Below are 22,374 nucleotides of genomic sequence, written 5' to 3'. Positions count from 1 at the left end.
TATCTGACAGTGATTAAAATCACTATCAAAAAAAAACGCTTCGATGCAAATCTTTAGATAGTGTTTAATTTTAAAAAATTGGTGGATTATTCCAAAAGCTTCATAAACTGCTAGTTCCTTATTAATATCCTGATTAAGATAAAGTATGTCGAATGAAAAAGGGATTATTAAAAAATAGTATTTCCCATAAAAAAATTATATTGATCAATACACTTTTCAAGTTATAGCTGCATTATAATGTTAAAAATGTAAAAAATAAAATTGAGAATTTTCACACAATAATAGCATTTGGTAGCCATTTTCACCGTGAAGACAAAATAAAGTCCGAAATTTTTTTTTTTCATAATAAAGTAGATTACATTAGCTTTAATTTAATATATATAGAAAAGTGTCAGACTTTCCGGAACACTTTCAAAATTTAAGTTGAAAAAGTCAATTTTTTGTGAAAAAGTTGTCATTTTGAATCCCCCCCTGTAGGCAGGTAAAAAGTCAGATTTATAAAAAAAATATACCAAATGATAGGTAAAGACATCATGCATCTACAAAAAAAAGAATTATATTGATCCATACATCTTTCGAGAAGTTATAGCATTATAAAGTTAAAAATATAAAAAAGAATTTTTTTACAAAAATCGTATTTTTTTTATTAAGTTTAATGTCTGTTTTCACCATGAAGATAAAATAAAGTCCGAAATTTTTTTTTACCATTATAAAGTATATTACATTAGCTTTAATTTAAGATATATATAAAAGTGTCAGACTTTCCGGAACACTTTCAAAAGTTTAGTTGAAAAAGTTCTACTTTCTATATGCATTTTTTAGATTTAAACCCCCCTCGTATATAGGAAAATGGTCCGATTTAAAAAAACATTATGTCGAATGAAAGATGTATATAAATACTACTTCTAATGAAAAAATTGTATTGATCCATACATTTTTCAAAAAGTTATAGCATAATAAAGTTAAAAATGGAAAATACAAAATCGAAAATTTTCACACAAAAATAGCATTTGGTAGCCATTTACACCATGAAGATAAGATAAAGTCCGAAATTTTTTTTTTGCATGATAAAGTATGTTACATTAGCTTTAATTTAATATATATATAAAAGTGTCATACCTTCCGGAACATTTTCAAAATCAAGTTTAAAAAATTAATTTTTAGTGAAAAAGTTGTCATTTTAAATCCCTTCCTGTGGGCAGGTTAAGGGTTAAATTTATGAAAAATACATGTCTGTTACCACTTTTTCTGAGCTCTCACCGAACCGATTTCTTTCAATGATACGTCAAAAGATCACAAATCGTATCTAGTCGAAGAAATTACCCTCAAAAATTAAAAATGTTACCTCGTTTCCCGTAAATGGGAAACCAAAAAAAAAAAAAAAAATACAAATTTAAAAATCGCTAATTTTCGAAATTTTTTCAATTTTTTTTACTAAAAAATGCTATAACTTTTTTAAAAATAACCAAATCAATATAATTTTTTTATATAGATGCATGATATCATTACCTTTCATTTGGTAAATTTTTTTTTTATATGTGACCCTTTACTTGCCAACAGAGGGAGATTTAAAATGACAACTTTTTCACTAAAAATTAATTTTTTCAACTTGATTTTTGAAAATGTTCCGGAAGGTCTGACACTTTTCTATATATATTAAATTAAAGCTAATGTAATCTACTTTATTATGTAAAAAAAAAATTTCGGACTTTATTTTGTCTTCAGGGTGAAATTGGCTACCGAATGCTATTATTGTGTGAAAATTCTCAATTTTATTTTTTACATTTTTAACTTTATAATGCTATAACTTATTGAAAAGTGTATGGATCAATACAATTTTTTTATGAGAAATAATATTTTTTATTAGTCCCTTTTTCATTCGATATACTTTATCTTAATCAGGATATTAATAAGGAACTAGCAGATCATGTAGCTTTTGGAATAATACACCAATTTTTTTAAAATTAAACACTGTCTAAAGATTTGCATAGAATCGTTTTTTTTTTATAGTGATTTTTATCACTGTCAGATATCATTATACTTAATCCAACTATGCCACGTCACCACTGTGCCGCGACCCCCCTGTGCTGGGTTTTTTTTTTATTTATATAATATTTATGAAAATCTGTACTCCCCTTGACAGGTATTTTAAAATAAAATAAAATACAAAACCCAGAATTTTATATTTTTCATCAAAATCGGTTCTGTGAGAACTGAGATTGAGCGTATAGACACACAAAAAAAAAAAAACACATCATAGTAAAATTAATACCTTCTCAGCTTCACATCGAAGCTAAAAATGATGAGCAGTCATGGAAAAACTTTCAGTATCTATGTTAGCAACAATGTTAAATACCTATATGTTTTCGAATTTTTCTGTAAAGTTCTATCACTTTATCAGAAATTTTATTAATTCAAAAGACAAAATTGTAATAAATGGGTAAACTAACCCCTTATATGGATATTTGAATTAGACTTTTTTTTTTCTGAAACAACATATTGGCAAACGTCATACATTATTATAAATATTGAAAAAAAGTATGTAAATATATAAACATTCATTTCTTTATATTTTATTACATATATTTTTAATTTATTGATATTAAGTATAAACTTTTATTTTACATTCAATTTTATACAAAATATCCAAAGTAATATTAATACAAATTTTCAAAATTTATCCATCATTGAAAAATTAGTAATTAAAAATATAGCATAAAGATAATATAATAATACTTACATAAAAGAATGTGTTTTTAAAGTATATTTACACATACAAAAAATAGGAGTTTAGACTTGTATATCAGCACATTAAAAGTCAAATTTTAATACTTAATATTCTGTAGCATTAATTTTAATTAGTTTACATGTAATAATTAATTATTAGCAACAAATAATTTACTTCTGACGTTTTTGGTAGTTAAATGACTATAAAATAAAAAAACAATATTGTTATCTCCATCAATGTAGGAGCTTAAGACTTAGGTAAGTTATTCAGGCGTCTTAATTAATACTGCAATTTATCTGTCCGAGAATGAATATATATTCATTAACTATAAAATTAATAATTAATTAATTAATGTATATATTTGTGTGATGCAAAAAAATCTTCAAAATATTTATTGAATACCTTGTAATTTTATCATAATCATTAAAAAAATTATATACACATTTTCAATTTCCTCAGAAGTCATTTTAAGTAACTAGATCAAAAATATGACAAAAATGCAAAAATGTTTTTTATTATTTAACTTTTTTCAAATTTCATACAAAGTATAACTATGTGATGGTGTCACGTTTTCATAATCATGAGAATTATTTTAATAAAATACAGACAGCACATCCGCTGCCTGAGACTGGTGAATTAACAAATAATATTTATTGCCAAATCGGCAATAGGTGTAATTATTATAAAAACCCAATAGACCTGACCATCGTGGTCAGTCGACTCCAGTGCCTTGTGTCATTCATCAGTCTCAGTACTCGGTTGTCGCTGTCCGGCTTACTGTTTAAAGTAAAGTCTTTGTTTATTCCTTTTCTAACCTATATACTCTTTTCCTCGACATTTCAGAGTATTTGTGTCTTGCACTTCGTCTGCACCTCATACCTAGGTGTTACTCTTATTCTCCCTTCCTATAACAACAGCCTTTCGACACCCACAGCTAACCCGGAGTGTCAGCCGAGCACGGTGACTGCTGTACGACAACACGCACGTGAATACCTAGACAGCAGGCACCACCTCCTCATATTCATCTTCGTACACATAGTTGCACTTTCACACATTTACCCATTTTTACTTTTTACTGTGTTACGACAACTAAATCATTCTATTTTATCTCGTAATATATTTAAAAAAATTGTTTATTTCGGCATTTTCTTCTTTTTTTCCCGCCTTTAGTCCAACTATTTGGGGTCAGCCACCCTTACCCTAAATTTCCACTTGATATAATCTCCCATATCATCTACGCACACATCAACCGTCCTCATATTGCACTCAATAACATCTCTCCATCTCTTTCTTGGTCTTCCTCTATCCCTTATTCTCTTAAGACTTATTTTTATAGCTGTTTTCACAGCTTCCGATTTCTCTATCATCATAACATGACCAAACCAACTAACAAGTAAGTCTATTATCTCTTATATTATTCATGATACACCTACTCTCCTTATATTTTGGTTCCTTATCCTATCTTCTCTAGTCACTCTACTCATCCATCATTGCATTCACATCTATGCTACATTTATTCTCTTCTCTATTCTCAAGTCAACCGTCCAACATTCTGAACCATACATCATAGCTGGTCTCACTACAGTCTTATAGAACTTATCTCTTAGATTCATGGAATTCTCTTATCGCATAACACACCAGACTCTTCTATCCACCTTCTCAAACTTATACCTGTGTTTTACATACTCGTCAATACTACCATTCTTTTGCACAAAAAAACCTAAATATTTAGAAATTTTTACTTCTTTTATCACGTCCTCGCTTATTGTCACTGATCTCCTCATTTCACCTACTTCATGTTCTCTTTTGTTAAACTCGTACTCTATATCTTCTGTCTTATCGCTACTTATTCCTAATCCCTTTCTTTCGAGAGCTGACCTCTGACCTTTAACCACCTCTAACCTTTGTTTAATTTCCTCCTATTAACACTATATTGTCAGCGAGCAACATGCGCCAAGGCATCTCTCCTTGTACTTATCTAGTAATTTTATTTATCACTACAGAAAACAAATAAGGGCTTAAAGCAGAACATTGGTGTATTTCTACTCTGACATATTCAAATATTGTGAAATAATACAATGTTTATTTAAATTTTTTTTGTTGGAATGTTAAAAAACATTTTATTTATTTCAACTTGTAATAAATATTGTCTTTGTTCTTTATCACATGCCAGACAACGAGGGAAAATGGCGGGAAAAATTTACTCCCCAAAATAGTTTGTTTAAGGTTTGATAAGATATGCTAACCTTTATATTCAAGTTATATTTATTAAATTATAATGTTAGGAAGTTAGTTTAAAGTAGAAATTTGATTATAAATAAATTTTTTACTTTTATATAAAATTATATTAATTATATATAGTATATTTAGGTCAATTTACACATTTTTTCTTTATAGGCACAATAATTTATCAGTTTTATAGAAGAAAATTAATATAAATTTAATGAACGTATATCCTATTTTTTCTTTACCTATTACATAATAACCACAAGAAACAAAAATATAATTTATAAAAATAGAATAGAATTGTAAAACGCTTAAAAAAGTCAAATTGAAAACGTATTAGACTACAACTTGACGAAAAGCTTTGTTGAATACAAGTGACAGATATTAAATTATCAACAGACTAATTATGATTGTATAAATAAAAGAATATTAAAAAATAAACAAAAAAAAAAAATTAAATAATTAAGTATAAAATATTTTATAATTGATAAATGGAAATACATATGTCACTAACTGAAGTCAAAAAAATGATTATTTTAAGAGAAATTAAGTGGCTAATATTAAGAAGAATCATCTTGTATCTCCGACTTATATTTCAACGTTTATAATTTTGATACGATGATCATTATTTTGACTTAAAATTAAAACTGTATTAAAAATATTATTAATTTAAAACTAAAAAAAAATTAAAAATGTTAAACTCAAAAACCACTAAAAATTATGGATACGTATTTAGGAAACAATGTTACCATTTTCAACATTAAACATATACTGACACCCCTACTAGAAAAACTCCCTTATATACCCCATGTGACATTATCACTAACAAGTAATATTATCACATTTTCCCAGTTTACACAAGTTTAATTATGTATTATTCAGTGATCCAATATCACAATTAATTAAAGTTTTTATTTTTAAACATTTTTATTGCCTGTCTTATATTAATTTCTGTGTAATTATTAAAGTTTTAAATTAGTTTCATGGTTTTAATTTAGTGATTATGTGTTAATAAATGTTCATTCACCAGAAATTTATCAACTTTTTGATTTCTAATTTTTCTTAAGTGCTCTTTAAACCTAACTCCTCTATTTTTTTTTGTTTCTCCTACGTAACATTCATTACAAATTTCACATTGTATTTTATAAATGTCTGATTTCCCCTCTTCCTCTACCTTGTCTTTAGGGTTACCTAATAAATCTCTTAAATTATTACTCTTAGATGTTACTAAAGTAATACCAAAATTCTTAAAAATTCTAGCTAGTCCATTAGAGATGCACAGTTAATATAAAATGGGTACATGTTGTCACAATTATTTTTGGAGTTAAAAAATAAATTAAAAAGTTGAATAACTTTATCAATATTTTTCAAAAATAAATGTTGTTAATTTTATAACCTAACTTACTTACTTACTTCTTGATAAATTATGTATATTATGTCTTTATTAATTATATAAATTAACTTCTTTTTTGCAATAATCTGATTTGTTATGTAAGGATAAATTTTCTAAAAATTCTTGAACAGGATTATCTATAAAATTTAAATCTTGAATAACTTTAATTTAAATTTAAATTTATTAAATTTACCTGAGTTTAATTCTTGGACTAAAGATGACATTGCATTTGTAACGGAATCTGCAGCAACTAATAAATCCTCTCTTAAGTTTCTACTTTCAGATGACACTAGTTTTGAATTAAACATTGATGAATGCTCAGAAGTATCTAAATAGTAATTCCAAATATTATAGTAATATTACATAAATGTTACCAAAGAAATTATTTTAAAAAAATCATTAGAGAAAGGGTTTCTTTTTCATAATTAACTGTATCTGAAACTATATCATAAATATCTGTATTAATGCATGCAAATTGTTAATTTTAGAATTATTTGCTAATATTAATACTTTAAGAATAATTTAAAAGATAGTTAACCGATATATACAGGGTGTTCAGTAAGTCAGGAAACGGGTATCTATTGTTCTCATTGTTTGTAACAATGAGAACAATAGATACCCGTTTCCTGACTTACTGAACACCCTGTATATATACTAAGAGGAACTAAATGACAATCTATAACTTTTGATACAATTAACATGTCACTGTAATTTTTTAAAACAATTAATTATGATTTATGAAATGAAAGATATCAATATTGTTAATCAAGTTAAATTATAGTTTATTGTATTGTTTTTTGTTGTATTTACTAGGATTAGAAGTATTACTAATCACTGATTTCATGGCATCATCTATCATATTTGTATCATAAGTAGATGTAAAAGATAATGTAGAAATAGAATTTAACAGAGCATCTGGTGTAGGTGGAGCTGATTTTGAAACTTTTTTTGAATGAGATAAAGATTTTATTGTAGATTGAGGAGAATCTTGATGATTCTAAAATAAATATCAAATGTTAAAATTTATGTTAATATTTAATTTTAATAATCAAATTCGTTTTATGAAAATAAATTCAATTACTCTAAGTAATTTCATTAAATTTTCTAATTGAACCATTAATTGTTTTCTAGAATCTTGTAGAGATGTTAGGTGAGATTCTAACTCATGTTTTCGATTTCTTAGAGCAAAAAGTTCATCCATAAGAGCTGGATTTTCATCCATTCCAGAAGAAAAACCATCCATTGCTTGTTGTTGTCTAAAAAAAGAGTAGTTTCAAATAATTATATCTATAATAAAGAAAGATAAAACTATACTTGAGTATTGTTATTTCTCTCAATATTTCTCTGTTTTTTAATTCAAGTTGCATAATAAGTTCTCTTTGAGTTTTTGAAGTATCTAAACTTAAGAAACCTTCTGATGAAACTTTACCCTATAACAATAATCAATATATTAATATAAAAAGATGTATCATTAATGAATACATGTGGTAACATAGCATTTTAATAAAGGTTCGAGTCTATTAACTTATATAAATAATTACAGTTTTTTTAAATTTCCATAATTTTTTAAGAATTTTCTATTTAATACTAGAAACCAACTTAACTTATTCAAATAAATAACAAAACTCAAATAAATAACCTGGTACCCTAAACGTGAAAGACACAAGTGTTACCGATTCAACAACTATTTTTCGCTTTGCCTGAATAATAAAATTTACAATTTAAGGTAATACAAATTTAAAAGTTAAATTTTCGACTTTAAAAAAGCAAAAAATAATTAAATAAGTTTAAATTTTTATATCTTATGAACTGTATTCTAAATAATAATATAAGCTTTAATTTAAAATTAAATAAAAGTGTCAATATTTCCGGAATACTTTCAAAAATTACATTGAAAGAGAGCTTAACTTGTGTGCAAAAATTGTTTTTTTGAATTTCCAAGGCAGGTATAGGGTCAGATTTTCAAAAAAATTATATCAAATGAAAGGCAAATATCTAAGGTTTCAATATAAAAAAAAATTAGGTTGATTTGTTAATATTTGAAAAAGTTATGTTAATTTTAAGAAAAAAAAATGAAAAAAATGACAACATTTTTTTGGAGATTTCCCCCATTTACGGGGAACGAGGGAAATTTTTTCAATTTTTAAGTGTAATGTCTTCAACTAGATACGATTTGTGATCTTTTGAAATATTGTTCATAGAAATCGGTCCAGTAAGATCTGAGAAAAAGTGGTAACAGAAACAAAAAAAAACACATCATTGTAAAACCAATACCTTCTCAGCTTCGTATCGAAGCTAAAAGTATTTCATAAAGCCATTATTGGTTGATTAAATAAATATAAGAAAAATATGGCATAATTTGCTAAATTGTTAGGTATATTTATGTATGTATTTTATGTAATCATATTTAAAAGAATAAGTTATGTCTGTTGCCACTTTTTCTCAGCTCTCACTGGACCGATTTCTTTCAATACTACGTTAAAAGATCACAAATCGTATCTAGTTAAAGACATTACCCTTAAAAATTGAAAAATTTTCCCTTGTTCCCCGCAAATGGGGGAAATATCCAAAAATATTACAAATTTAAAAATCGGTAAATTTTGTCATTATTTTCACTTTTTTTTCTTAAAACTTCCATAACTTTTTCAAAAATAAACAAATCAACATAATTTTTTTTAAATGTATTATATACAATATTTTTTTTTTTTTTCATACCGCCGGCATGCTGTGGACCACCCTGGAACTACCGCGAGGTATTGCTTCAGGGCGGCCCATGCCGTCTAAAATTCACACCACTACGTTGTGAATCAGCCCGAAGTTAATCAAGAGCTGATTCACAACGTGGTATGGCCTCCCCCGTTAGCCGGATCCCAAAAGGCGGGATCCGTTGCCCGGGTTACACCACGTGGAGGTGGGGGCAGGACTTCACGAGGGTTGGGCAAAATAACTCACAAAACATACAATACACATAAAACACAGACACATAAAATAAGCACCTACGGCGCCAGTCTAGCTGACGTCGCAGGTACTCCCACCCTGGGCAGTCTCTGCCTCAGACGTTCGGCCTCCTCTTTTTGGCTCATCACCGATTCATTCGGCGAACGCCTGAACCAGAGACCACCCCTCACGGCTTCTCAGCAACAGGTCCACCATGGACCCCACACCGAACGAGGACCCCAAGCGGGATTACAACTCCTCCCGCTCGCTGGTCCACGCTTCGCACCGGAAGAGCGTATGCAGAGCATTATCCGCTTCTCCCAGGCGATCCCGACAGTGATCACACGTCGGCGCGGCTGCCTTACGAATACCGTGTNCAGTGATCGCACGTCGGCGCGGCTGCCTTCCGAATACCGTGAAGGTATTCGTTGAAGCAGCCGTGACCGGACATCACTTGGGTCAGACGGTATGTCATTTCCCCGTGAGTCCGGCCAATCCACCTGTCGAGCCGGCTGGGTCCGATGAGGAACCTCGTCCACGCTCCCGCGGATTCCTCGTCGGCCAATCGTTGGCGCCAACTGGACACGGTTACGCTCCGGAGCTGCAACCGATCCTCCGCGCGAAGCGGTTGACCGGTGCTCTTCCGAAGCTCATATCCGTTAGCGCGTTCGACGGCCAACAGGTCCGCGGGCGGCAGAGAAGCCAGGATCCTGGCCGCCACTCCGGATACGGTGCGGTATGCGCACACCGTCTGGAGAGCGGCCCTTCTCTGGACCCGATTGAGCGCTTCCGCGTTCTTGGGCGAGTACTTCAGTATACCCGCCCAGACCGGGGACCCGTAAAGGAGGACCGAATGAACGACGCTAACTAACAGTCGGCGTCGATGTTCCCTCGGTCCCCCGATATTCGGCATCAGTCCCACCGGGCGGTCCATGACCTTCTGAGCCCGCTAGGCCGCACGTTCTATGTGTGGCCCGAACATCAACCTGTCGTCGATGAGCAGGCCCAGATAGCTCATGATCCGCTTCAGTGGGACATCAGTCCCCAGTACGGTGAGCCTAGGAAGAACGTACTTGTACTTTCGCGTGAACAAAACCGCTTCGGTTTTGTCCAACGCTAGGCACAATATATACAATATTTGAAATATTTTAAAACAATGTCTCAATTATTTATTAACAAATAAGGCGAGAAAGGGTATATTTAAAAGAAGTTTAAGAAATATTAAAAGTTACCTATTTTAAAAATCATAAAGTTTTAAGGATTTCACCAATTTATAAGGAAACAGGGAAGTTATTTCAATTTTTCAGGACAATGTCTTTAACTAAATACGATTTATGATTTTTTGTGGTAACGTTGAAAGAAATTGGTTTGGTAAAAGCAGTGAAAAAGTGTCGACAGATATAAAAAAAAAAATTTTCTCTATAAAAATAATGCATCTTATTATACGAGGGACGTCCAGAAAGTAAATATACAAGGCTTACCAAAAATATACTAAACCGTTTTATTAAAAAAAAATTACATAGCATTAAAGGTATATATCTAATCATTTTTCGACATAATCGCCATTAAGTTCCAAACACTTTTGGTAACGTGGGATGAGTTTTTGTATACCGGCGTCGTATTCCGTTCGCGCCACCTCCTGTAGCCATGTAGTCGTGTAATGTTTGAGGTCCTCATCGTCGTCGAATCTTTTTCCTCCCAAAGCTTCCTTCAACTTGGTGAAGAGATGGTAATCGCTGGGGGCCAAGTCAGGACTGTGAGGTGGGTGGAACAAAATATCCCAACCAAATTGTTGCAGTAATTCTTGTGTTGCTCGAGCAGTATGGGGGCAAGCGTTATCATGAAGAAGACACACTCCTTTTGTCAGCATTCCCCGTCTTTTGTTCTTTATGGCACTTCTTAATTTTTTAAGGGTTTTACAATATGCTTGTGCATTAATGGTAGTGCCACGGACCATGTAATCGACTAGGATAACTCCCTTACTGTCCCAAAAAACGGATGCCATGAAAGAGTTGTTCAGAATTTTTTGGCACTGGGAGAATGTGTATGACGCCATTGCATCGATTGTCTTTTGATTTCTGGCGTCGTGTAAGAAATCCAAGTTTCATCTACTGTCACTATACTGTCCAAAAATTCCTCTCCTTGTTCGTCATGACGTTCCAAAAACATTCTTCCTGCCTCAATCCTGTTCTGTTTGTGTTCTTCTGTGAGCATTTTTGGGACCCAACGAGCACTCAGTTTCCTGTAATCAAGTCGATTCGAGATTACTTCGTGCAGAACAGATCGAGAAACGCCTAGGCACTTCTAGAGAAGTTCGTCGAGAGTCAAACGACGATCTTCACGGATGAATTGTTCGACTTTTTGGATGAAATCGTCGGTCACCAAAGACGGCCGGCCGCTCCTCTCCTCATCATGCACACTCTTTCTTCATTCTCGAAATTCTCGTACCCATTTGATGACGTTTTGGCGATTCATAACATCTGGTCCATATGCTTTGACAAGTCGACGATGAATTTCAGTGGGAATGATTTCTTCTTGAGCGAGAAAACGGATCACACTTTGAATGTTCAGTAATAGAGGTGGCGGTAGCGTGCGATGACTCGCCCATCATGAACTAAAACCGTACTGGTCTGAACTTATTCGCGACATGTCCTCGAAAGTTGCAGTAGTGCCAATGCTCGAAAAAAAAATTCACTGTGGCCGTAGGGGGGGTTGTATCTTTACTTTCTGAACGTCCCTCGTATAATAGAACAAGGAAAAAATGCTTTTCTGAGAAAATTACTTAGCGTAAATTATTGATGAAGGTTGGAAAATTTTTGCCGTTCGCCGTAAGCGTTTTAAAATTTGGACCGTTTTCAAGAAAAACGCTCGCTGATGACAGAGTTTTACAACTTAAGGTTTGAAATTTTCACCAGACCCGCCCAATGATATTCCTGAAATATGATAAAAACAAATCAATCCGTTAATTTTTTACTGTTTTACGAGCTTTTCTTTAAGTCTACGCACTGTATTTAAAATAGGGGCATTGACTCATTTCTGCGCATTCGTTTATTCTGAACCTTAATTTGTTTAATATGTATTTTTATTAGGACACTATTTTGTATTTGCGCATACCACTGTATGTTATATACTGTATGTATATATATTATCAAGGAATGTTATATGTTATATATAAATTTCAAGACTGATACGACTTACGTCGCAAAAATGTGGTCGACACTGGTTTTGAGGGTAGAGACCCGTGGGCCATTTATTAAATGAGCGACAACAGATTATGTTAACAAAAATAAAACAAACCGAAAAGATTAACACAGTAATAATAATCTTCGCATAATATCGCGGCACTTTCGCTGACGTCGACGACGCGATATCCGGCGTAATCCTTGGACGGCAAAATGGTTAGCAGCGTTGTAGGCGACAGTGCGCGGGTGCGGATCGGTTGGTCGACATTGTCGCTTTCATAACGGGAGGAAGACTCTCGCACCATTTGCGGCGGGTCGTCGTCGGCCGTGCGGCATTTGCTGGACACTGCACCGTAGCGTATAACACGAGGTGTTGGTCAGTTAAATACACATAGTAGGGCGACGGCTGATAAAGGTGGCCGAGTCGCGGGGCATCGTGTATAACAAAGCGACGCGGGCCGTGTCAAGACGTTTATAATTATATAAATTTGTACATTCATTATCAGAACAGTACATTATTAATAATCTTAATCTTCTCATTTATGATGTATGAGACTATGAGTTTATCGTTTAAATTGAGATCCATCTATGACAACTATGCTGTCCAACGTCAAATCATAGTTACCAATATTTTTATCAAAATTTAATTTTTTACATAGTCCCTCGTATAATCTGCTCAATTTTTTTGTAATTATTCTAAAATATAATAAAATATATTACGAAATAATCAAAGGATCTAAAAAGTACATTGATTATAATCATTATCATAAGAGACGCTTCGATGCAAATCTGTAAATACTGTTTAATTTTAAGAAATTGGTGGAATATTCTAAAAGCAAAAATAACTCCTATTTTTTGTTCGACTTCGACTGCCTTTTGCACATAAAAAATAGGTCACCACTACAATTTTTTTTTTGAACTTAATAAATACAATAATAAATTTTAAAAAACCAACAGCACAGTGGGGTGGCGGCATAGTGGGGTTGTGACATAGTTGGGTCCAGTATAGATGATATCTGACAGTGATTAAAATCACTATCATAAGAAACGCTTCGATGCAAATCTGTAGATAGTGTTTCATTTAAAGAAATTGGTGGATTATTCCAAAAGCAACATCAACTCTTATTTCTTTAATTATATCCTGATTAGTAGTTCTTTAATTTTAAAATGTAATATTTGAATAAATACTAATTATAGTTTTTAAATTCAGTATGAAATTGATATTCAATAATTTAATATTATAATTTAAACGGAGAAATTATAAAGATAATAAAGAAATTATATTTTGTTTTACTTTTACGTGTATAAAAATTTAAAGGGCTAGATACAATAATTTTTAATAACTGTTTGTTACTATAAATAAATGCACTGGACTACAAGGAACTTTCATCAGAAGCAAAAATATACTTTTCTAAATTAAATTTTTGCGTTGTTTTCAAATCTGCAATTAGACTTTTTGTATCACTTCTAAGTATTAATATTATTACTAATTACATATAAAATACTAATTAAAAGAAAAAAAAAATTGTTTTCAAATTATTACTGATTTGATTTTTAATATGTTAAAATTAATCAGTCCAAATTTTCATTATTAACCTATTTTTTTGGTTCTTTAAAGTTGATGAAAAATTTTTGATAAAGATTTATGAAAGTTTATAGTAAACAAAATTGAATGTGTTACCATAACTTTTAGCTCAATTACAAGTTGAAATTGACATCATTAAATAGAAAATTTTATGAAAATCGGGATATAATTAAAGAAATAAGAGTTGATGTTGCTTTTGGAATAATACACCAATTTCCTACTTAAAAAAAAAAAAAAANACCAATTGCCTAATTAAAAAAAAAAAAAAAAAAGTTTGTTGGGAATTTTTTCTGCTATTCTCCAAAATTACTCCTTCGTTGACTAGAATGAATCATTAAATAGAAAATTTTATGAGAATTAAAACAATGTTATTTTGCNCCCCGTCGTGACAGCTCCCCTTGCAACTCTCTTATCGTCAGCTCAAGTATGCTCTTACCTGACATATTGAGTGCTGATATTCTAATAATAACAGATAAGTAGGTCAATGGGGATAAGCTAATGCGCTGATCACGTGATCGGGAAGTGGACTTGTCTATAAGATATTTTTAGCACAAACCACGTTAGGAAATTCTCCTGTATAATAAGTCTATCTCTAACTATATAGCTTATATACATCTTAACCCCAAAAATTAATAAGCTTATGGCTAATTAAGTCTTAAAAATTTCTTTTTCTGGGACTTATTACGCTTTTAGCCAGTTAAAGCTGTAGGTTCTCTATTTTGCAAATATTTTATTAAGGGTGCTACAAATAATAATTGCTTTAATTATTTAGCACTTACCTTAATAACTTCTTAGTCTGCAAAAAAAATATTCCGACTGCGCCAATTGTTGTGATCAGGTGATAGTTTAATATTGAATAATGAATAACACCGTGATTAAATATCAGTGAAAATATATTTTACAATTTCTATATCCGTAAGATTACATAAAAAGTTAGTTCTCAAAGGAAGTAGACAATCGCCAAAACGTTAATAATCATATTTCTTGTTAGTGGCCGGCGGCCTGGACCGGTTTAAGCCGCCCATCAGCCACTCCATATGGCGCGACCTGCCGGACGTAAAGGGAAAGCGCCGCGATCGCCATCCAGTGGTAAAGCTGGAGTCGCGATGCGACCGCGACAATGTTTGGCGGATAGCTCAGAACAAAGATTCTTAAAAAGACGTGAATTAAAAGCACTGCTTTTGATGGTGTTAACAACTTTTATACATGTTTCTAGTACGTTTTTAAATTCAGATGGCAGCGTTTTTGTAGCTAAGGCTTGTCGGTCTACACAATGAGAACAAATTATTGACGGATTTTTATTTTTTGCAAGATTTACAAAACCCGATCGTGATTCTAGCATTGCAGGGGCACCGTCTGTACACGCACCTATAACATTTTTCCAAAAGAAGCCATTCTGATCAAAAAATATATCGATGGCAGACAAAGCGTCACTGCCCTTTGAGGTGGAATTTAAGGTCTGGGAAAACATAAGTTCTTCTGCAATGGTCTTTTCATTTATAAAACGGCAGTAAACTAATAACTGGCAACAATTGGCCACATCAATTGATTTATCGCACTTAATTGCAAAGATTACGGAATTTTTTAATTTATGAATTAACTGATTTTGTATGTCCAAAGCTAATTCATCTATGCCTCGTTTTATTATATTGTCTGAAAGAGATATTTGAGAAATTTTCCTTTTACTTTCTTCACCAAGTACTATTTCAATGGCTTTAAGTATGCTAGGCTTAATTAATGTTTCACCCAATGTATATGGTTTCTTTTGCTGAGCCACCATAAAGACGATGTGATATGAAGCTTCAACAATTTTTTCATTACTTTGTTGAAATTCTCCGGTACTGTCAAGTTTCATTTTATATAAAGATTTTTTTTTAACCACAAAAAGGGAATCGTTATTTAACACACTGCGGAATTTGGATACCATCTTTTTCAATGAACGTGAAACCAAACTTTAAATATTCGTCTTTATACAATCTTCTTTTCTGTGGAGCCATTATTGTTACGCATGTACACTCGCGACAACAATACGGCAATACACGCACTATACAACTGCAAAACGAAACTAAATCGAATCTAAACTAATATTATAGCTTTTTCACACGAAATTTTTTTCTCGTACCGATTAATTTACAGATAACATGGCATAAAACGATTATGTTATACACTGTGGCCAATCACTATATCGGTTATCCGTTAATGATACCCGATAACGAATGAACAGAACCGGTCAATCAATGTTTTTGGTCTACAATTTAATCAATAAAATTTATAGTTCGTAATAACTGCGTGCGCCTTCCCAGCAATATGTTTATGCTCCCCAAGGGGGGCGCGCTCCCCAGTTTGGGAACCAGTGCATTAAACCGACACCTTGTACAGTTAAACCGTAGACAGTCTAATATAAACGTAAATTTTGAAATACAATAATACATCAAAGTATCATTTTATTAGTATCATTGATATCAAAGAAAATATTTAATTTGAAAAATTTATTTACAATTTTACCCAAAAATTAATAAAGACTATTTTTACTCTAACCGTTGTTTATAATGCAACATTGAGTATTTCAGTTTTTCTAGATATTCAGGGAAAATACGAATTTGGATTATACAAGAGGTAATTTTATTTTCATAATTATCAATAGATCTATACTATCTATAATAGGTCTCACAAAAAGATATGTGGGAAAAAATGTTCTAAAAAACTTTTATTATCACCATTTTGTCAAATTTTGAGATACGTAGTTTTTCAGTATAAGCGATGATATATTATAATAATGTTGACACATTGTTAACTTACAACTGATTTTGCTTCTGCTGCTAATCTTGCTGCATAACGAGCAATTAACTTGTGTTCATCATCCATAGAATTGTAGTCCAAACTTATCGCATGTATATCGGGACTAGAATTTTATAAATTCGAATAAGCAAATGTAAATAATGATATTATAGAGTTTACTATAAAATAACTATTTAATGTAGCATGTTAGGTAATATATTTAAATATAATTAACAGTCGGCACAAGCGACATATAAAAAGGAATTAAAGGTACTTTACAAAAACGTAGAATGTAAATAAATAGAACTAACTAATTAGTAAGAAAAAAAGAGTACTCTTTGTCATAAAATAACCTGTTAGCCAGGGAATATGTCCTATGACCGTTTAATAACAAAGACACTAATATTCGATTATTTCTGACTACACAATTTAAACATCATAAAATATTTCGTCTAATTTAGCAATAGTTTCATTAGTCATAAATGTCGCTTTGTCTTTTGCTAAGAGGAATTTGTACAATCCTATTCAACAAATCAAGCATTGTAAATATCATTTCCTTCACTAACGTACTTAGTTATTTTTTCAACGTCAGAATAGGAAACGAGTGATTGAATGTGTACTGGTAATCAACACACAAGCATTTATTTTTCTGACGATATGTTAACTAATAAAACTGGACTATCATAGGGCGATGTAGAGCGACTGATAATATTGGACACCTTCCATTCGTTTTCAATCGAGTTCATTGATATTTTTAGCAAAAAATTACTTTCGTTTCCATATGAATTTCTTAGGGAGTGGTAGATTTTTGACTAATAATTATGTAACGACGAGGCTGATAATTGCGTGCTGTACATACATTATTTTTATAGTCAAAGTGCATGAGCACAGTAGTATCTACTTTGTTAACAGATTCTTTTATGAATTCTTTACCCAGTTTGTAATATGCGACCAATATAGTGCTAAATCTAACCATGTGCACCCGACCAATACATCGATAGATGTATTAAACTAGCAGACTCGATCTTCTTTTTCCTTGCCTTAATTCCAACTACTTGGGGTCGACCAATAAAAACGATCAGACTCAATGAAAAGAAATATACATTTTCTTCCCGGCACACCATCAATCGCAATGTCAGTAATTACTTTTCTAATTATCATATTCGTAGGTACGTCTACGTCGTCGTCAGTACACAAATCTACTTTCATGTGCGGCGATTTCTCGTACTAAAATGTTTTACAAGCACGTATCAATAATTCTCAAAACCGATCGTTCATGGACAATAATATATGGCAAGGAATATGACATTTAATAATGCCTTTGTCATTTCCAGTATCTACCCGTAGCGCTTCATCCTTGTATCTCAGTGGCTGCTAATTATCGGTGATACAGTGATTGCAGGTACACTGGACTGAACCGCAATGTGGACACGGTCTCTTCGGTTTCGAACAACCGCAAGAAATGTGTTCTAGACTACAACAGTTGAAACACTTAACGACGAAAGGATTGAACTAACAAGATTACGCTTACTTTCCAAGAGCAACTCTTGTATGAGTTACACAATAGTAGTATTCAATTTTTTCTTTACATAGTTTGTATAAATTTGTTGTTAATTTTGTAGACGGCTCGTCGATTTTATCGGTTTTGAACTACTGACAGTTGAGGCAAAACGAGATTATCATTAAACGCGTAACCGTTCCCACTCCCACAGGTTATGAAGTAACTTTGCTAGTGTATCATATACACAGGGATCCCCACAAGGTTAGAGAAAAATGGACCCTTGTCTCGAATACCGGGGCCCGGACTTTTAGGGGTCTTGCCTCACGTTAAAATGATATTACTGAACTAAATTGTACTAAAAAAAATTATAAGAAAAAAATAATTATATTATAAATTTAAGGAGTTTCTATTTTTATTGGCGTATTAATTTTGTGAACTCCTATTTCCTTAATTATATCCTTAGATTTAAAAGTATAATTTATGAATAATATATTTATAACAATTAAATATAGTATGAAATTAATATTTAATAATTTAATATTGTAATTTTTACGGAGAAATAATAAAATATGAAATACTATATAAGTAGTATATTTTGTTACTTCTATGACAAACATGTATAAAAATTAAAGTTATTTAAAAGTTATTCAAACTAAATGAGATAAAAATCATATGAGTTGAACATATTTTGCTAACTGAAAAAGAATTAAGAAAAAAATATTAAAAACCCAGCACAGGGGGGTCGCGGCACAGTGGTGTCGTGATATAGTTGGATCAAGTATAATGATATCTGACAGTGATTAAAATCACTATCAAAAAAAACGCTTCGATACAAATCTTTAGATAGTGTTAAATTTTAAAAAAATTGATGTTTTATTCCAAAAGCTACATGATCTGCTGGTTCCTTATTAATATCTCGATTAAGATAAAGTATGTCCAACGAAAAAGGGTTTATTAAAAAACATAAAATCGAGAATTTTCACACGAAAATAGCATTCGATAGCCATTTTCACCATGAAGACAAGTCCAGAGGTCAAATTTTTTTTTTTTAATTAAAGTATATTACATTAGCATTAATTTAAGATATATATAAAAGTGTCAGACCTTCCGGAACATTTTCAAAAGTTAAGTTGAAACAGTTAATTTTTTGTAAAAAAGTTGTCATTTTAAATCCCCCCCTGAGGGCAGATAAAGGGTTAAATATACCAAATGATAGGTAATGACATCAAGCATCTATAAAAAAAAAATTATATTGATATGTTCATTTTTGAAAAAGTTACGACAGTTTTTAGTAAAAAAATTGAAAAAATTGAAAAAATTTCGAAAATTATCGATTTTTAAATTTGTAATTTTTTTGGAGATTTCCCCCATTTACGGGGAACGAGGGAAATTTTTTCAATTTTTGAGGGTAATGACTTCGACTAGATACGATTTGTAATCTTTTGACATATCGTTGAAAGAAATCCGTTCGGTGAGAGCTGAGAAAAAGTGGTAACAGACACAAAAAAAAAACACATCATAGTAATAAATAATACCTTCTCAGCTTCGCATCGAAGCTAAAATAATTAAAAACAAAAAAATTTGTTTTTTAAATATTATTGATTTTGATTTTTAATATTTTAAAAATAATGAAAAAAAAATCATTTTTAATCTATTTTATTGATCCTTTAAAGTTGATTTTTTGAAAGTTTATAATAAAAAAAGTTGAATTTATTACTATAACTTTTAGCCCAATTGGCAAGTTTGAAATTGACATCAATAAACAGAAAATTTTATGAGAATCAAAAAATGGTTTGGTAAATTATTATACAGTCAGGAAATTTTATAATTGCTATTTATAGTAAATTTATCAGAAAAACTCAATATTTATTTTAGCATTTTTATCATAGTAGATCACTTAAATAAAAATCATAGTAATCATTTTTAAGTAATTTTTGGCGATTAAAAATATTCTACAATTGAAATATATACATAACTGAATTAATACTGATTTTGATTATTAATATGTTAAAAATAAGCAAAATGACATATTTAACCTATTTTTTTAATCGTTTAAAGTTGATTTTCGTAAATGTTTATAATGAAAAAAATAATTTATTTTACCATAACTATTAGCTCAATTGGCATGTTTTATGAGATTTTAAAAAAATTATGATAATTAAAAAAATTGTATCGTTAAGATTGATATGCAGTCAGAAAGATTTATAATTACTATTTATTGTAAATTTATCAGAAAATCTCAATATTTTTTTGCATTTTTATCGTAATAGATAACTTAAATAGAAGTAATAGTAATAATTTCCAAGTAACATTTGGTGTTTGAAAAGATTCTGCAATTGAAATATTCAGAACTTAATTAATTTTAATGATTTACTTTAACTAAAAAAACTAATAAAAAAAAAATTGTTAAAAAGATCTACTTAATTGATTGTATTATAAAATTTGATTATAATTGTAAAAATTCATTGTTAAATTTAAGTAAAACTAAAAATCTTTTTTTTAGAAATTTTGTGGTAGTACCACACACAAATAGAGTAAAAAAATTAATAAATTTCAAAGAAATTATTGAATCTAAATTAGATAAAAATTAAATGAGTTAAACATTTTTTCTTGTAATTTTTTACCTTGTAAGGTATTTTAAAATAAAATAAAATACAAAACCGAAAATTATAATCCAAAAATAGCATATTTTTGAATACAGTAGTCATTTTCACCATTTCACAAACATAATATCAATAATTAATAGACTGGTTAATAGTTTAGACGATTAATAGTAATAAGTCGATATAATTATACTTATGGACTTCTATCATGTTTTAGATATTGTACAACTTGGGCAATGGGTGACATTTTAAATAGTAATGATAGCATTTTATTTTATTTTTGCAGTAGAATAATTGATCTGGAAAATATGAAAAAAATACTTTAAATGTTCAGATAATAAGTATTAAAGTAATAATTTTACTATAATGTGTTAAAAAAATTTGTAAAAAAATTACAAAATGAAAAATTGCTAATTTTTGACATTTTCTTTTTTATATTTTTAACTTTTTATTGCTATAACTTTTTGAAAAATGTATGGTCATTATAATTTGTTTATAATAACTACTATTAATATACTTATTTTATGTGAAATACTTTTTTTTTAAATCAGACCATTTCTCTTTATGCAGGGGGTTCAAAACTTAAAAATGCATATAGTAGAACTTTTTCATACTTAATTTTTGAAAGTGTTCCGGAAATACTGACACTTTTATATATATCTTAAACTAAAGTTTATGTAATATATTTTAATATGAAAAAAAAATTTCGGACTTTATTTTGTTTTTATGAAGAAAACAAACATCAAAGTTTTATAAAAAAAAAATACGATTTTTGTAAAAAAATTCTTTTTTGTATTTAAACTTTTTAACGCTATAACTTTTTAAAAAATGTATGGATCATTATATTTTTTTGAAGATAAGTACTATTCATAATTATGTATAATTAATATATATATATATATATATATATTTATTTATTCATATTACACTTATAAATCATAAACCTTGTAATTAGAATATAAATAAGAAAATAGATCATATAGCTTTTGGAATAATCCATTAAACTTTTTAAAATTAAACACTATCTACAGATTTACATTGAAGCGTTTTTTATGATAATGATTTTAATCACTGTCAGATATCATCTATACTGGACCCAACTATGCTACGTCCCCTCTGTTTTGGGTTTTTTTGAACTAAAAGAATCTGATAGCTTGATTATGCCTTTCGTAAATATTACACTGCCCAAAAAAAAAGACAAAATTGAACTTCTTGAACCATCTTATGATGATATTCCTATTGCAAAAGATGACAAAGATATTAAAAGTGAATTTATGTGTCAATGATTTTGTTGATTCCGCTAATTGGTATCCGTTAATATTCAATATCAAATTTTACAAGCCTATTCCTTCAACTTTGATAACTTTTTAAAAATTAATGAATTACTAAAGATTATAGAGGTAGATGTTTCTAGCAAATTTATTGTACATTAAGTTCTCTA

At 30.2% G+C, this 22,374-nt stretch overlaps 1 protein-coding gene across 8 annotated transcripts in view; it reads right to left on the bottom strand.

Moving 5' to 3' along the window:
• Nucleotides 1-2,684: 2,684 nt before the first annotated feature.
• LOC126908333 (dystrobrevin beta-like) overlaps nt 2,685-22,374 on the bottom strand; it is a 33,682-nt gene continuing 13,992 nt past the window's right edge. For 3 of the 8 annotated variants that reach the window (XM_050690299.1, XM_050690303.1, XM_050690302.1), the window contains exons 10-16: nt 16,851-16,953; nt 7,662-7,777; nt 7,429-7,603; nt 7,158-7,344; nt 6,541-6,675; nt 6,368-6,484; nt 2,686-3,053 (exon numbers count right to left, since the gene is read on the bottom strand). In XM_050690299.1, the coding sequence (XP_050546256.1) occupies nt 6,399-6,484; nt 6,541-6,675; nt 7,158-7,344; nt 7,429-7,603; nt 7,662-7,777; nt 16,851-16,953 (802 nt within the window). In that variant the 3' untranslated portion in view covers nt 2,686-3,053; nt 6,368-6,398. Of the gene's footprint in view, nt 3,054-6,359; nt 6,485-6,540; nt 6,676-7,157; nt 7,345-7,428; nt 7,604-7,661; nt 7,778-16,850; nt 16,954-22,374 lie in introns of all 8 variants that reach the window. The other 5 variants (XM_050690305.1, XM_050690304.1, XM_050690301.1 and 2 more) reach the window with 4 other exon arrangements.

This window comes from Daktulosphaira vitifoliae, unplaced genomic scaffold (genome assembly GCF_025091365.1).
Source record: "Daktulosphaira vitifoliae isolate Bord-2020 unplaced genomic scaffold, ASM2509136v1 Scaffold_5, whole genome shotgun sequence".
Lineage (NCBI taxonomy): Eukaryota > Metazoa > Arthropoda > Insecta > Hemiptera > Phylloxeridae > Daktulosphaira > Daktulosphaira vitifoliae.
Note: the sequence above shows the minus strand (reverse complement) of the source record. Positions and strands in the feature narration are given on the sequence as shown.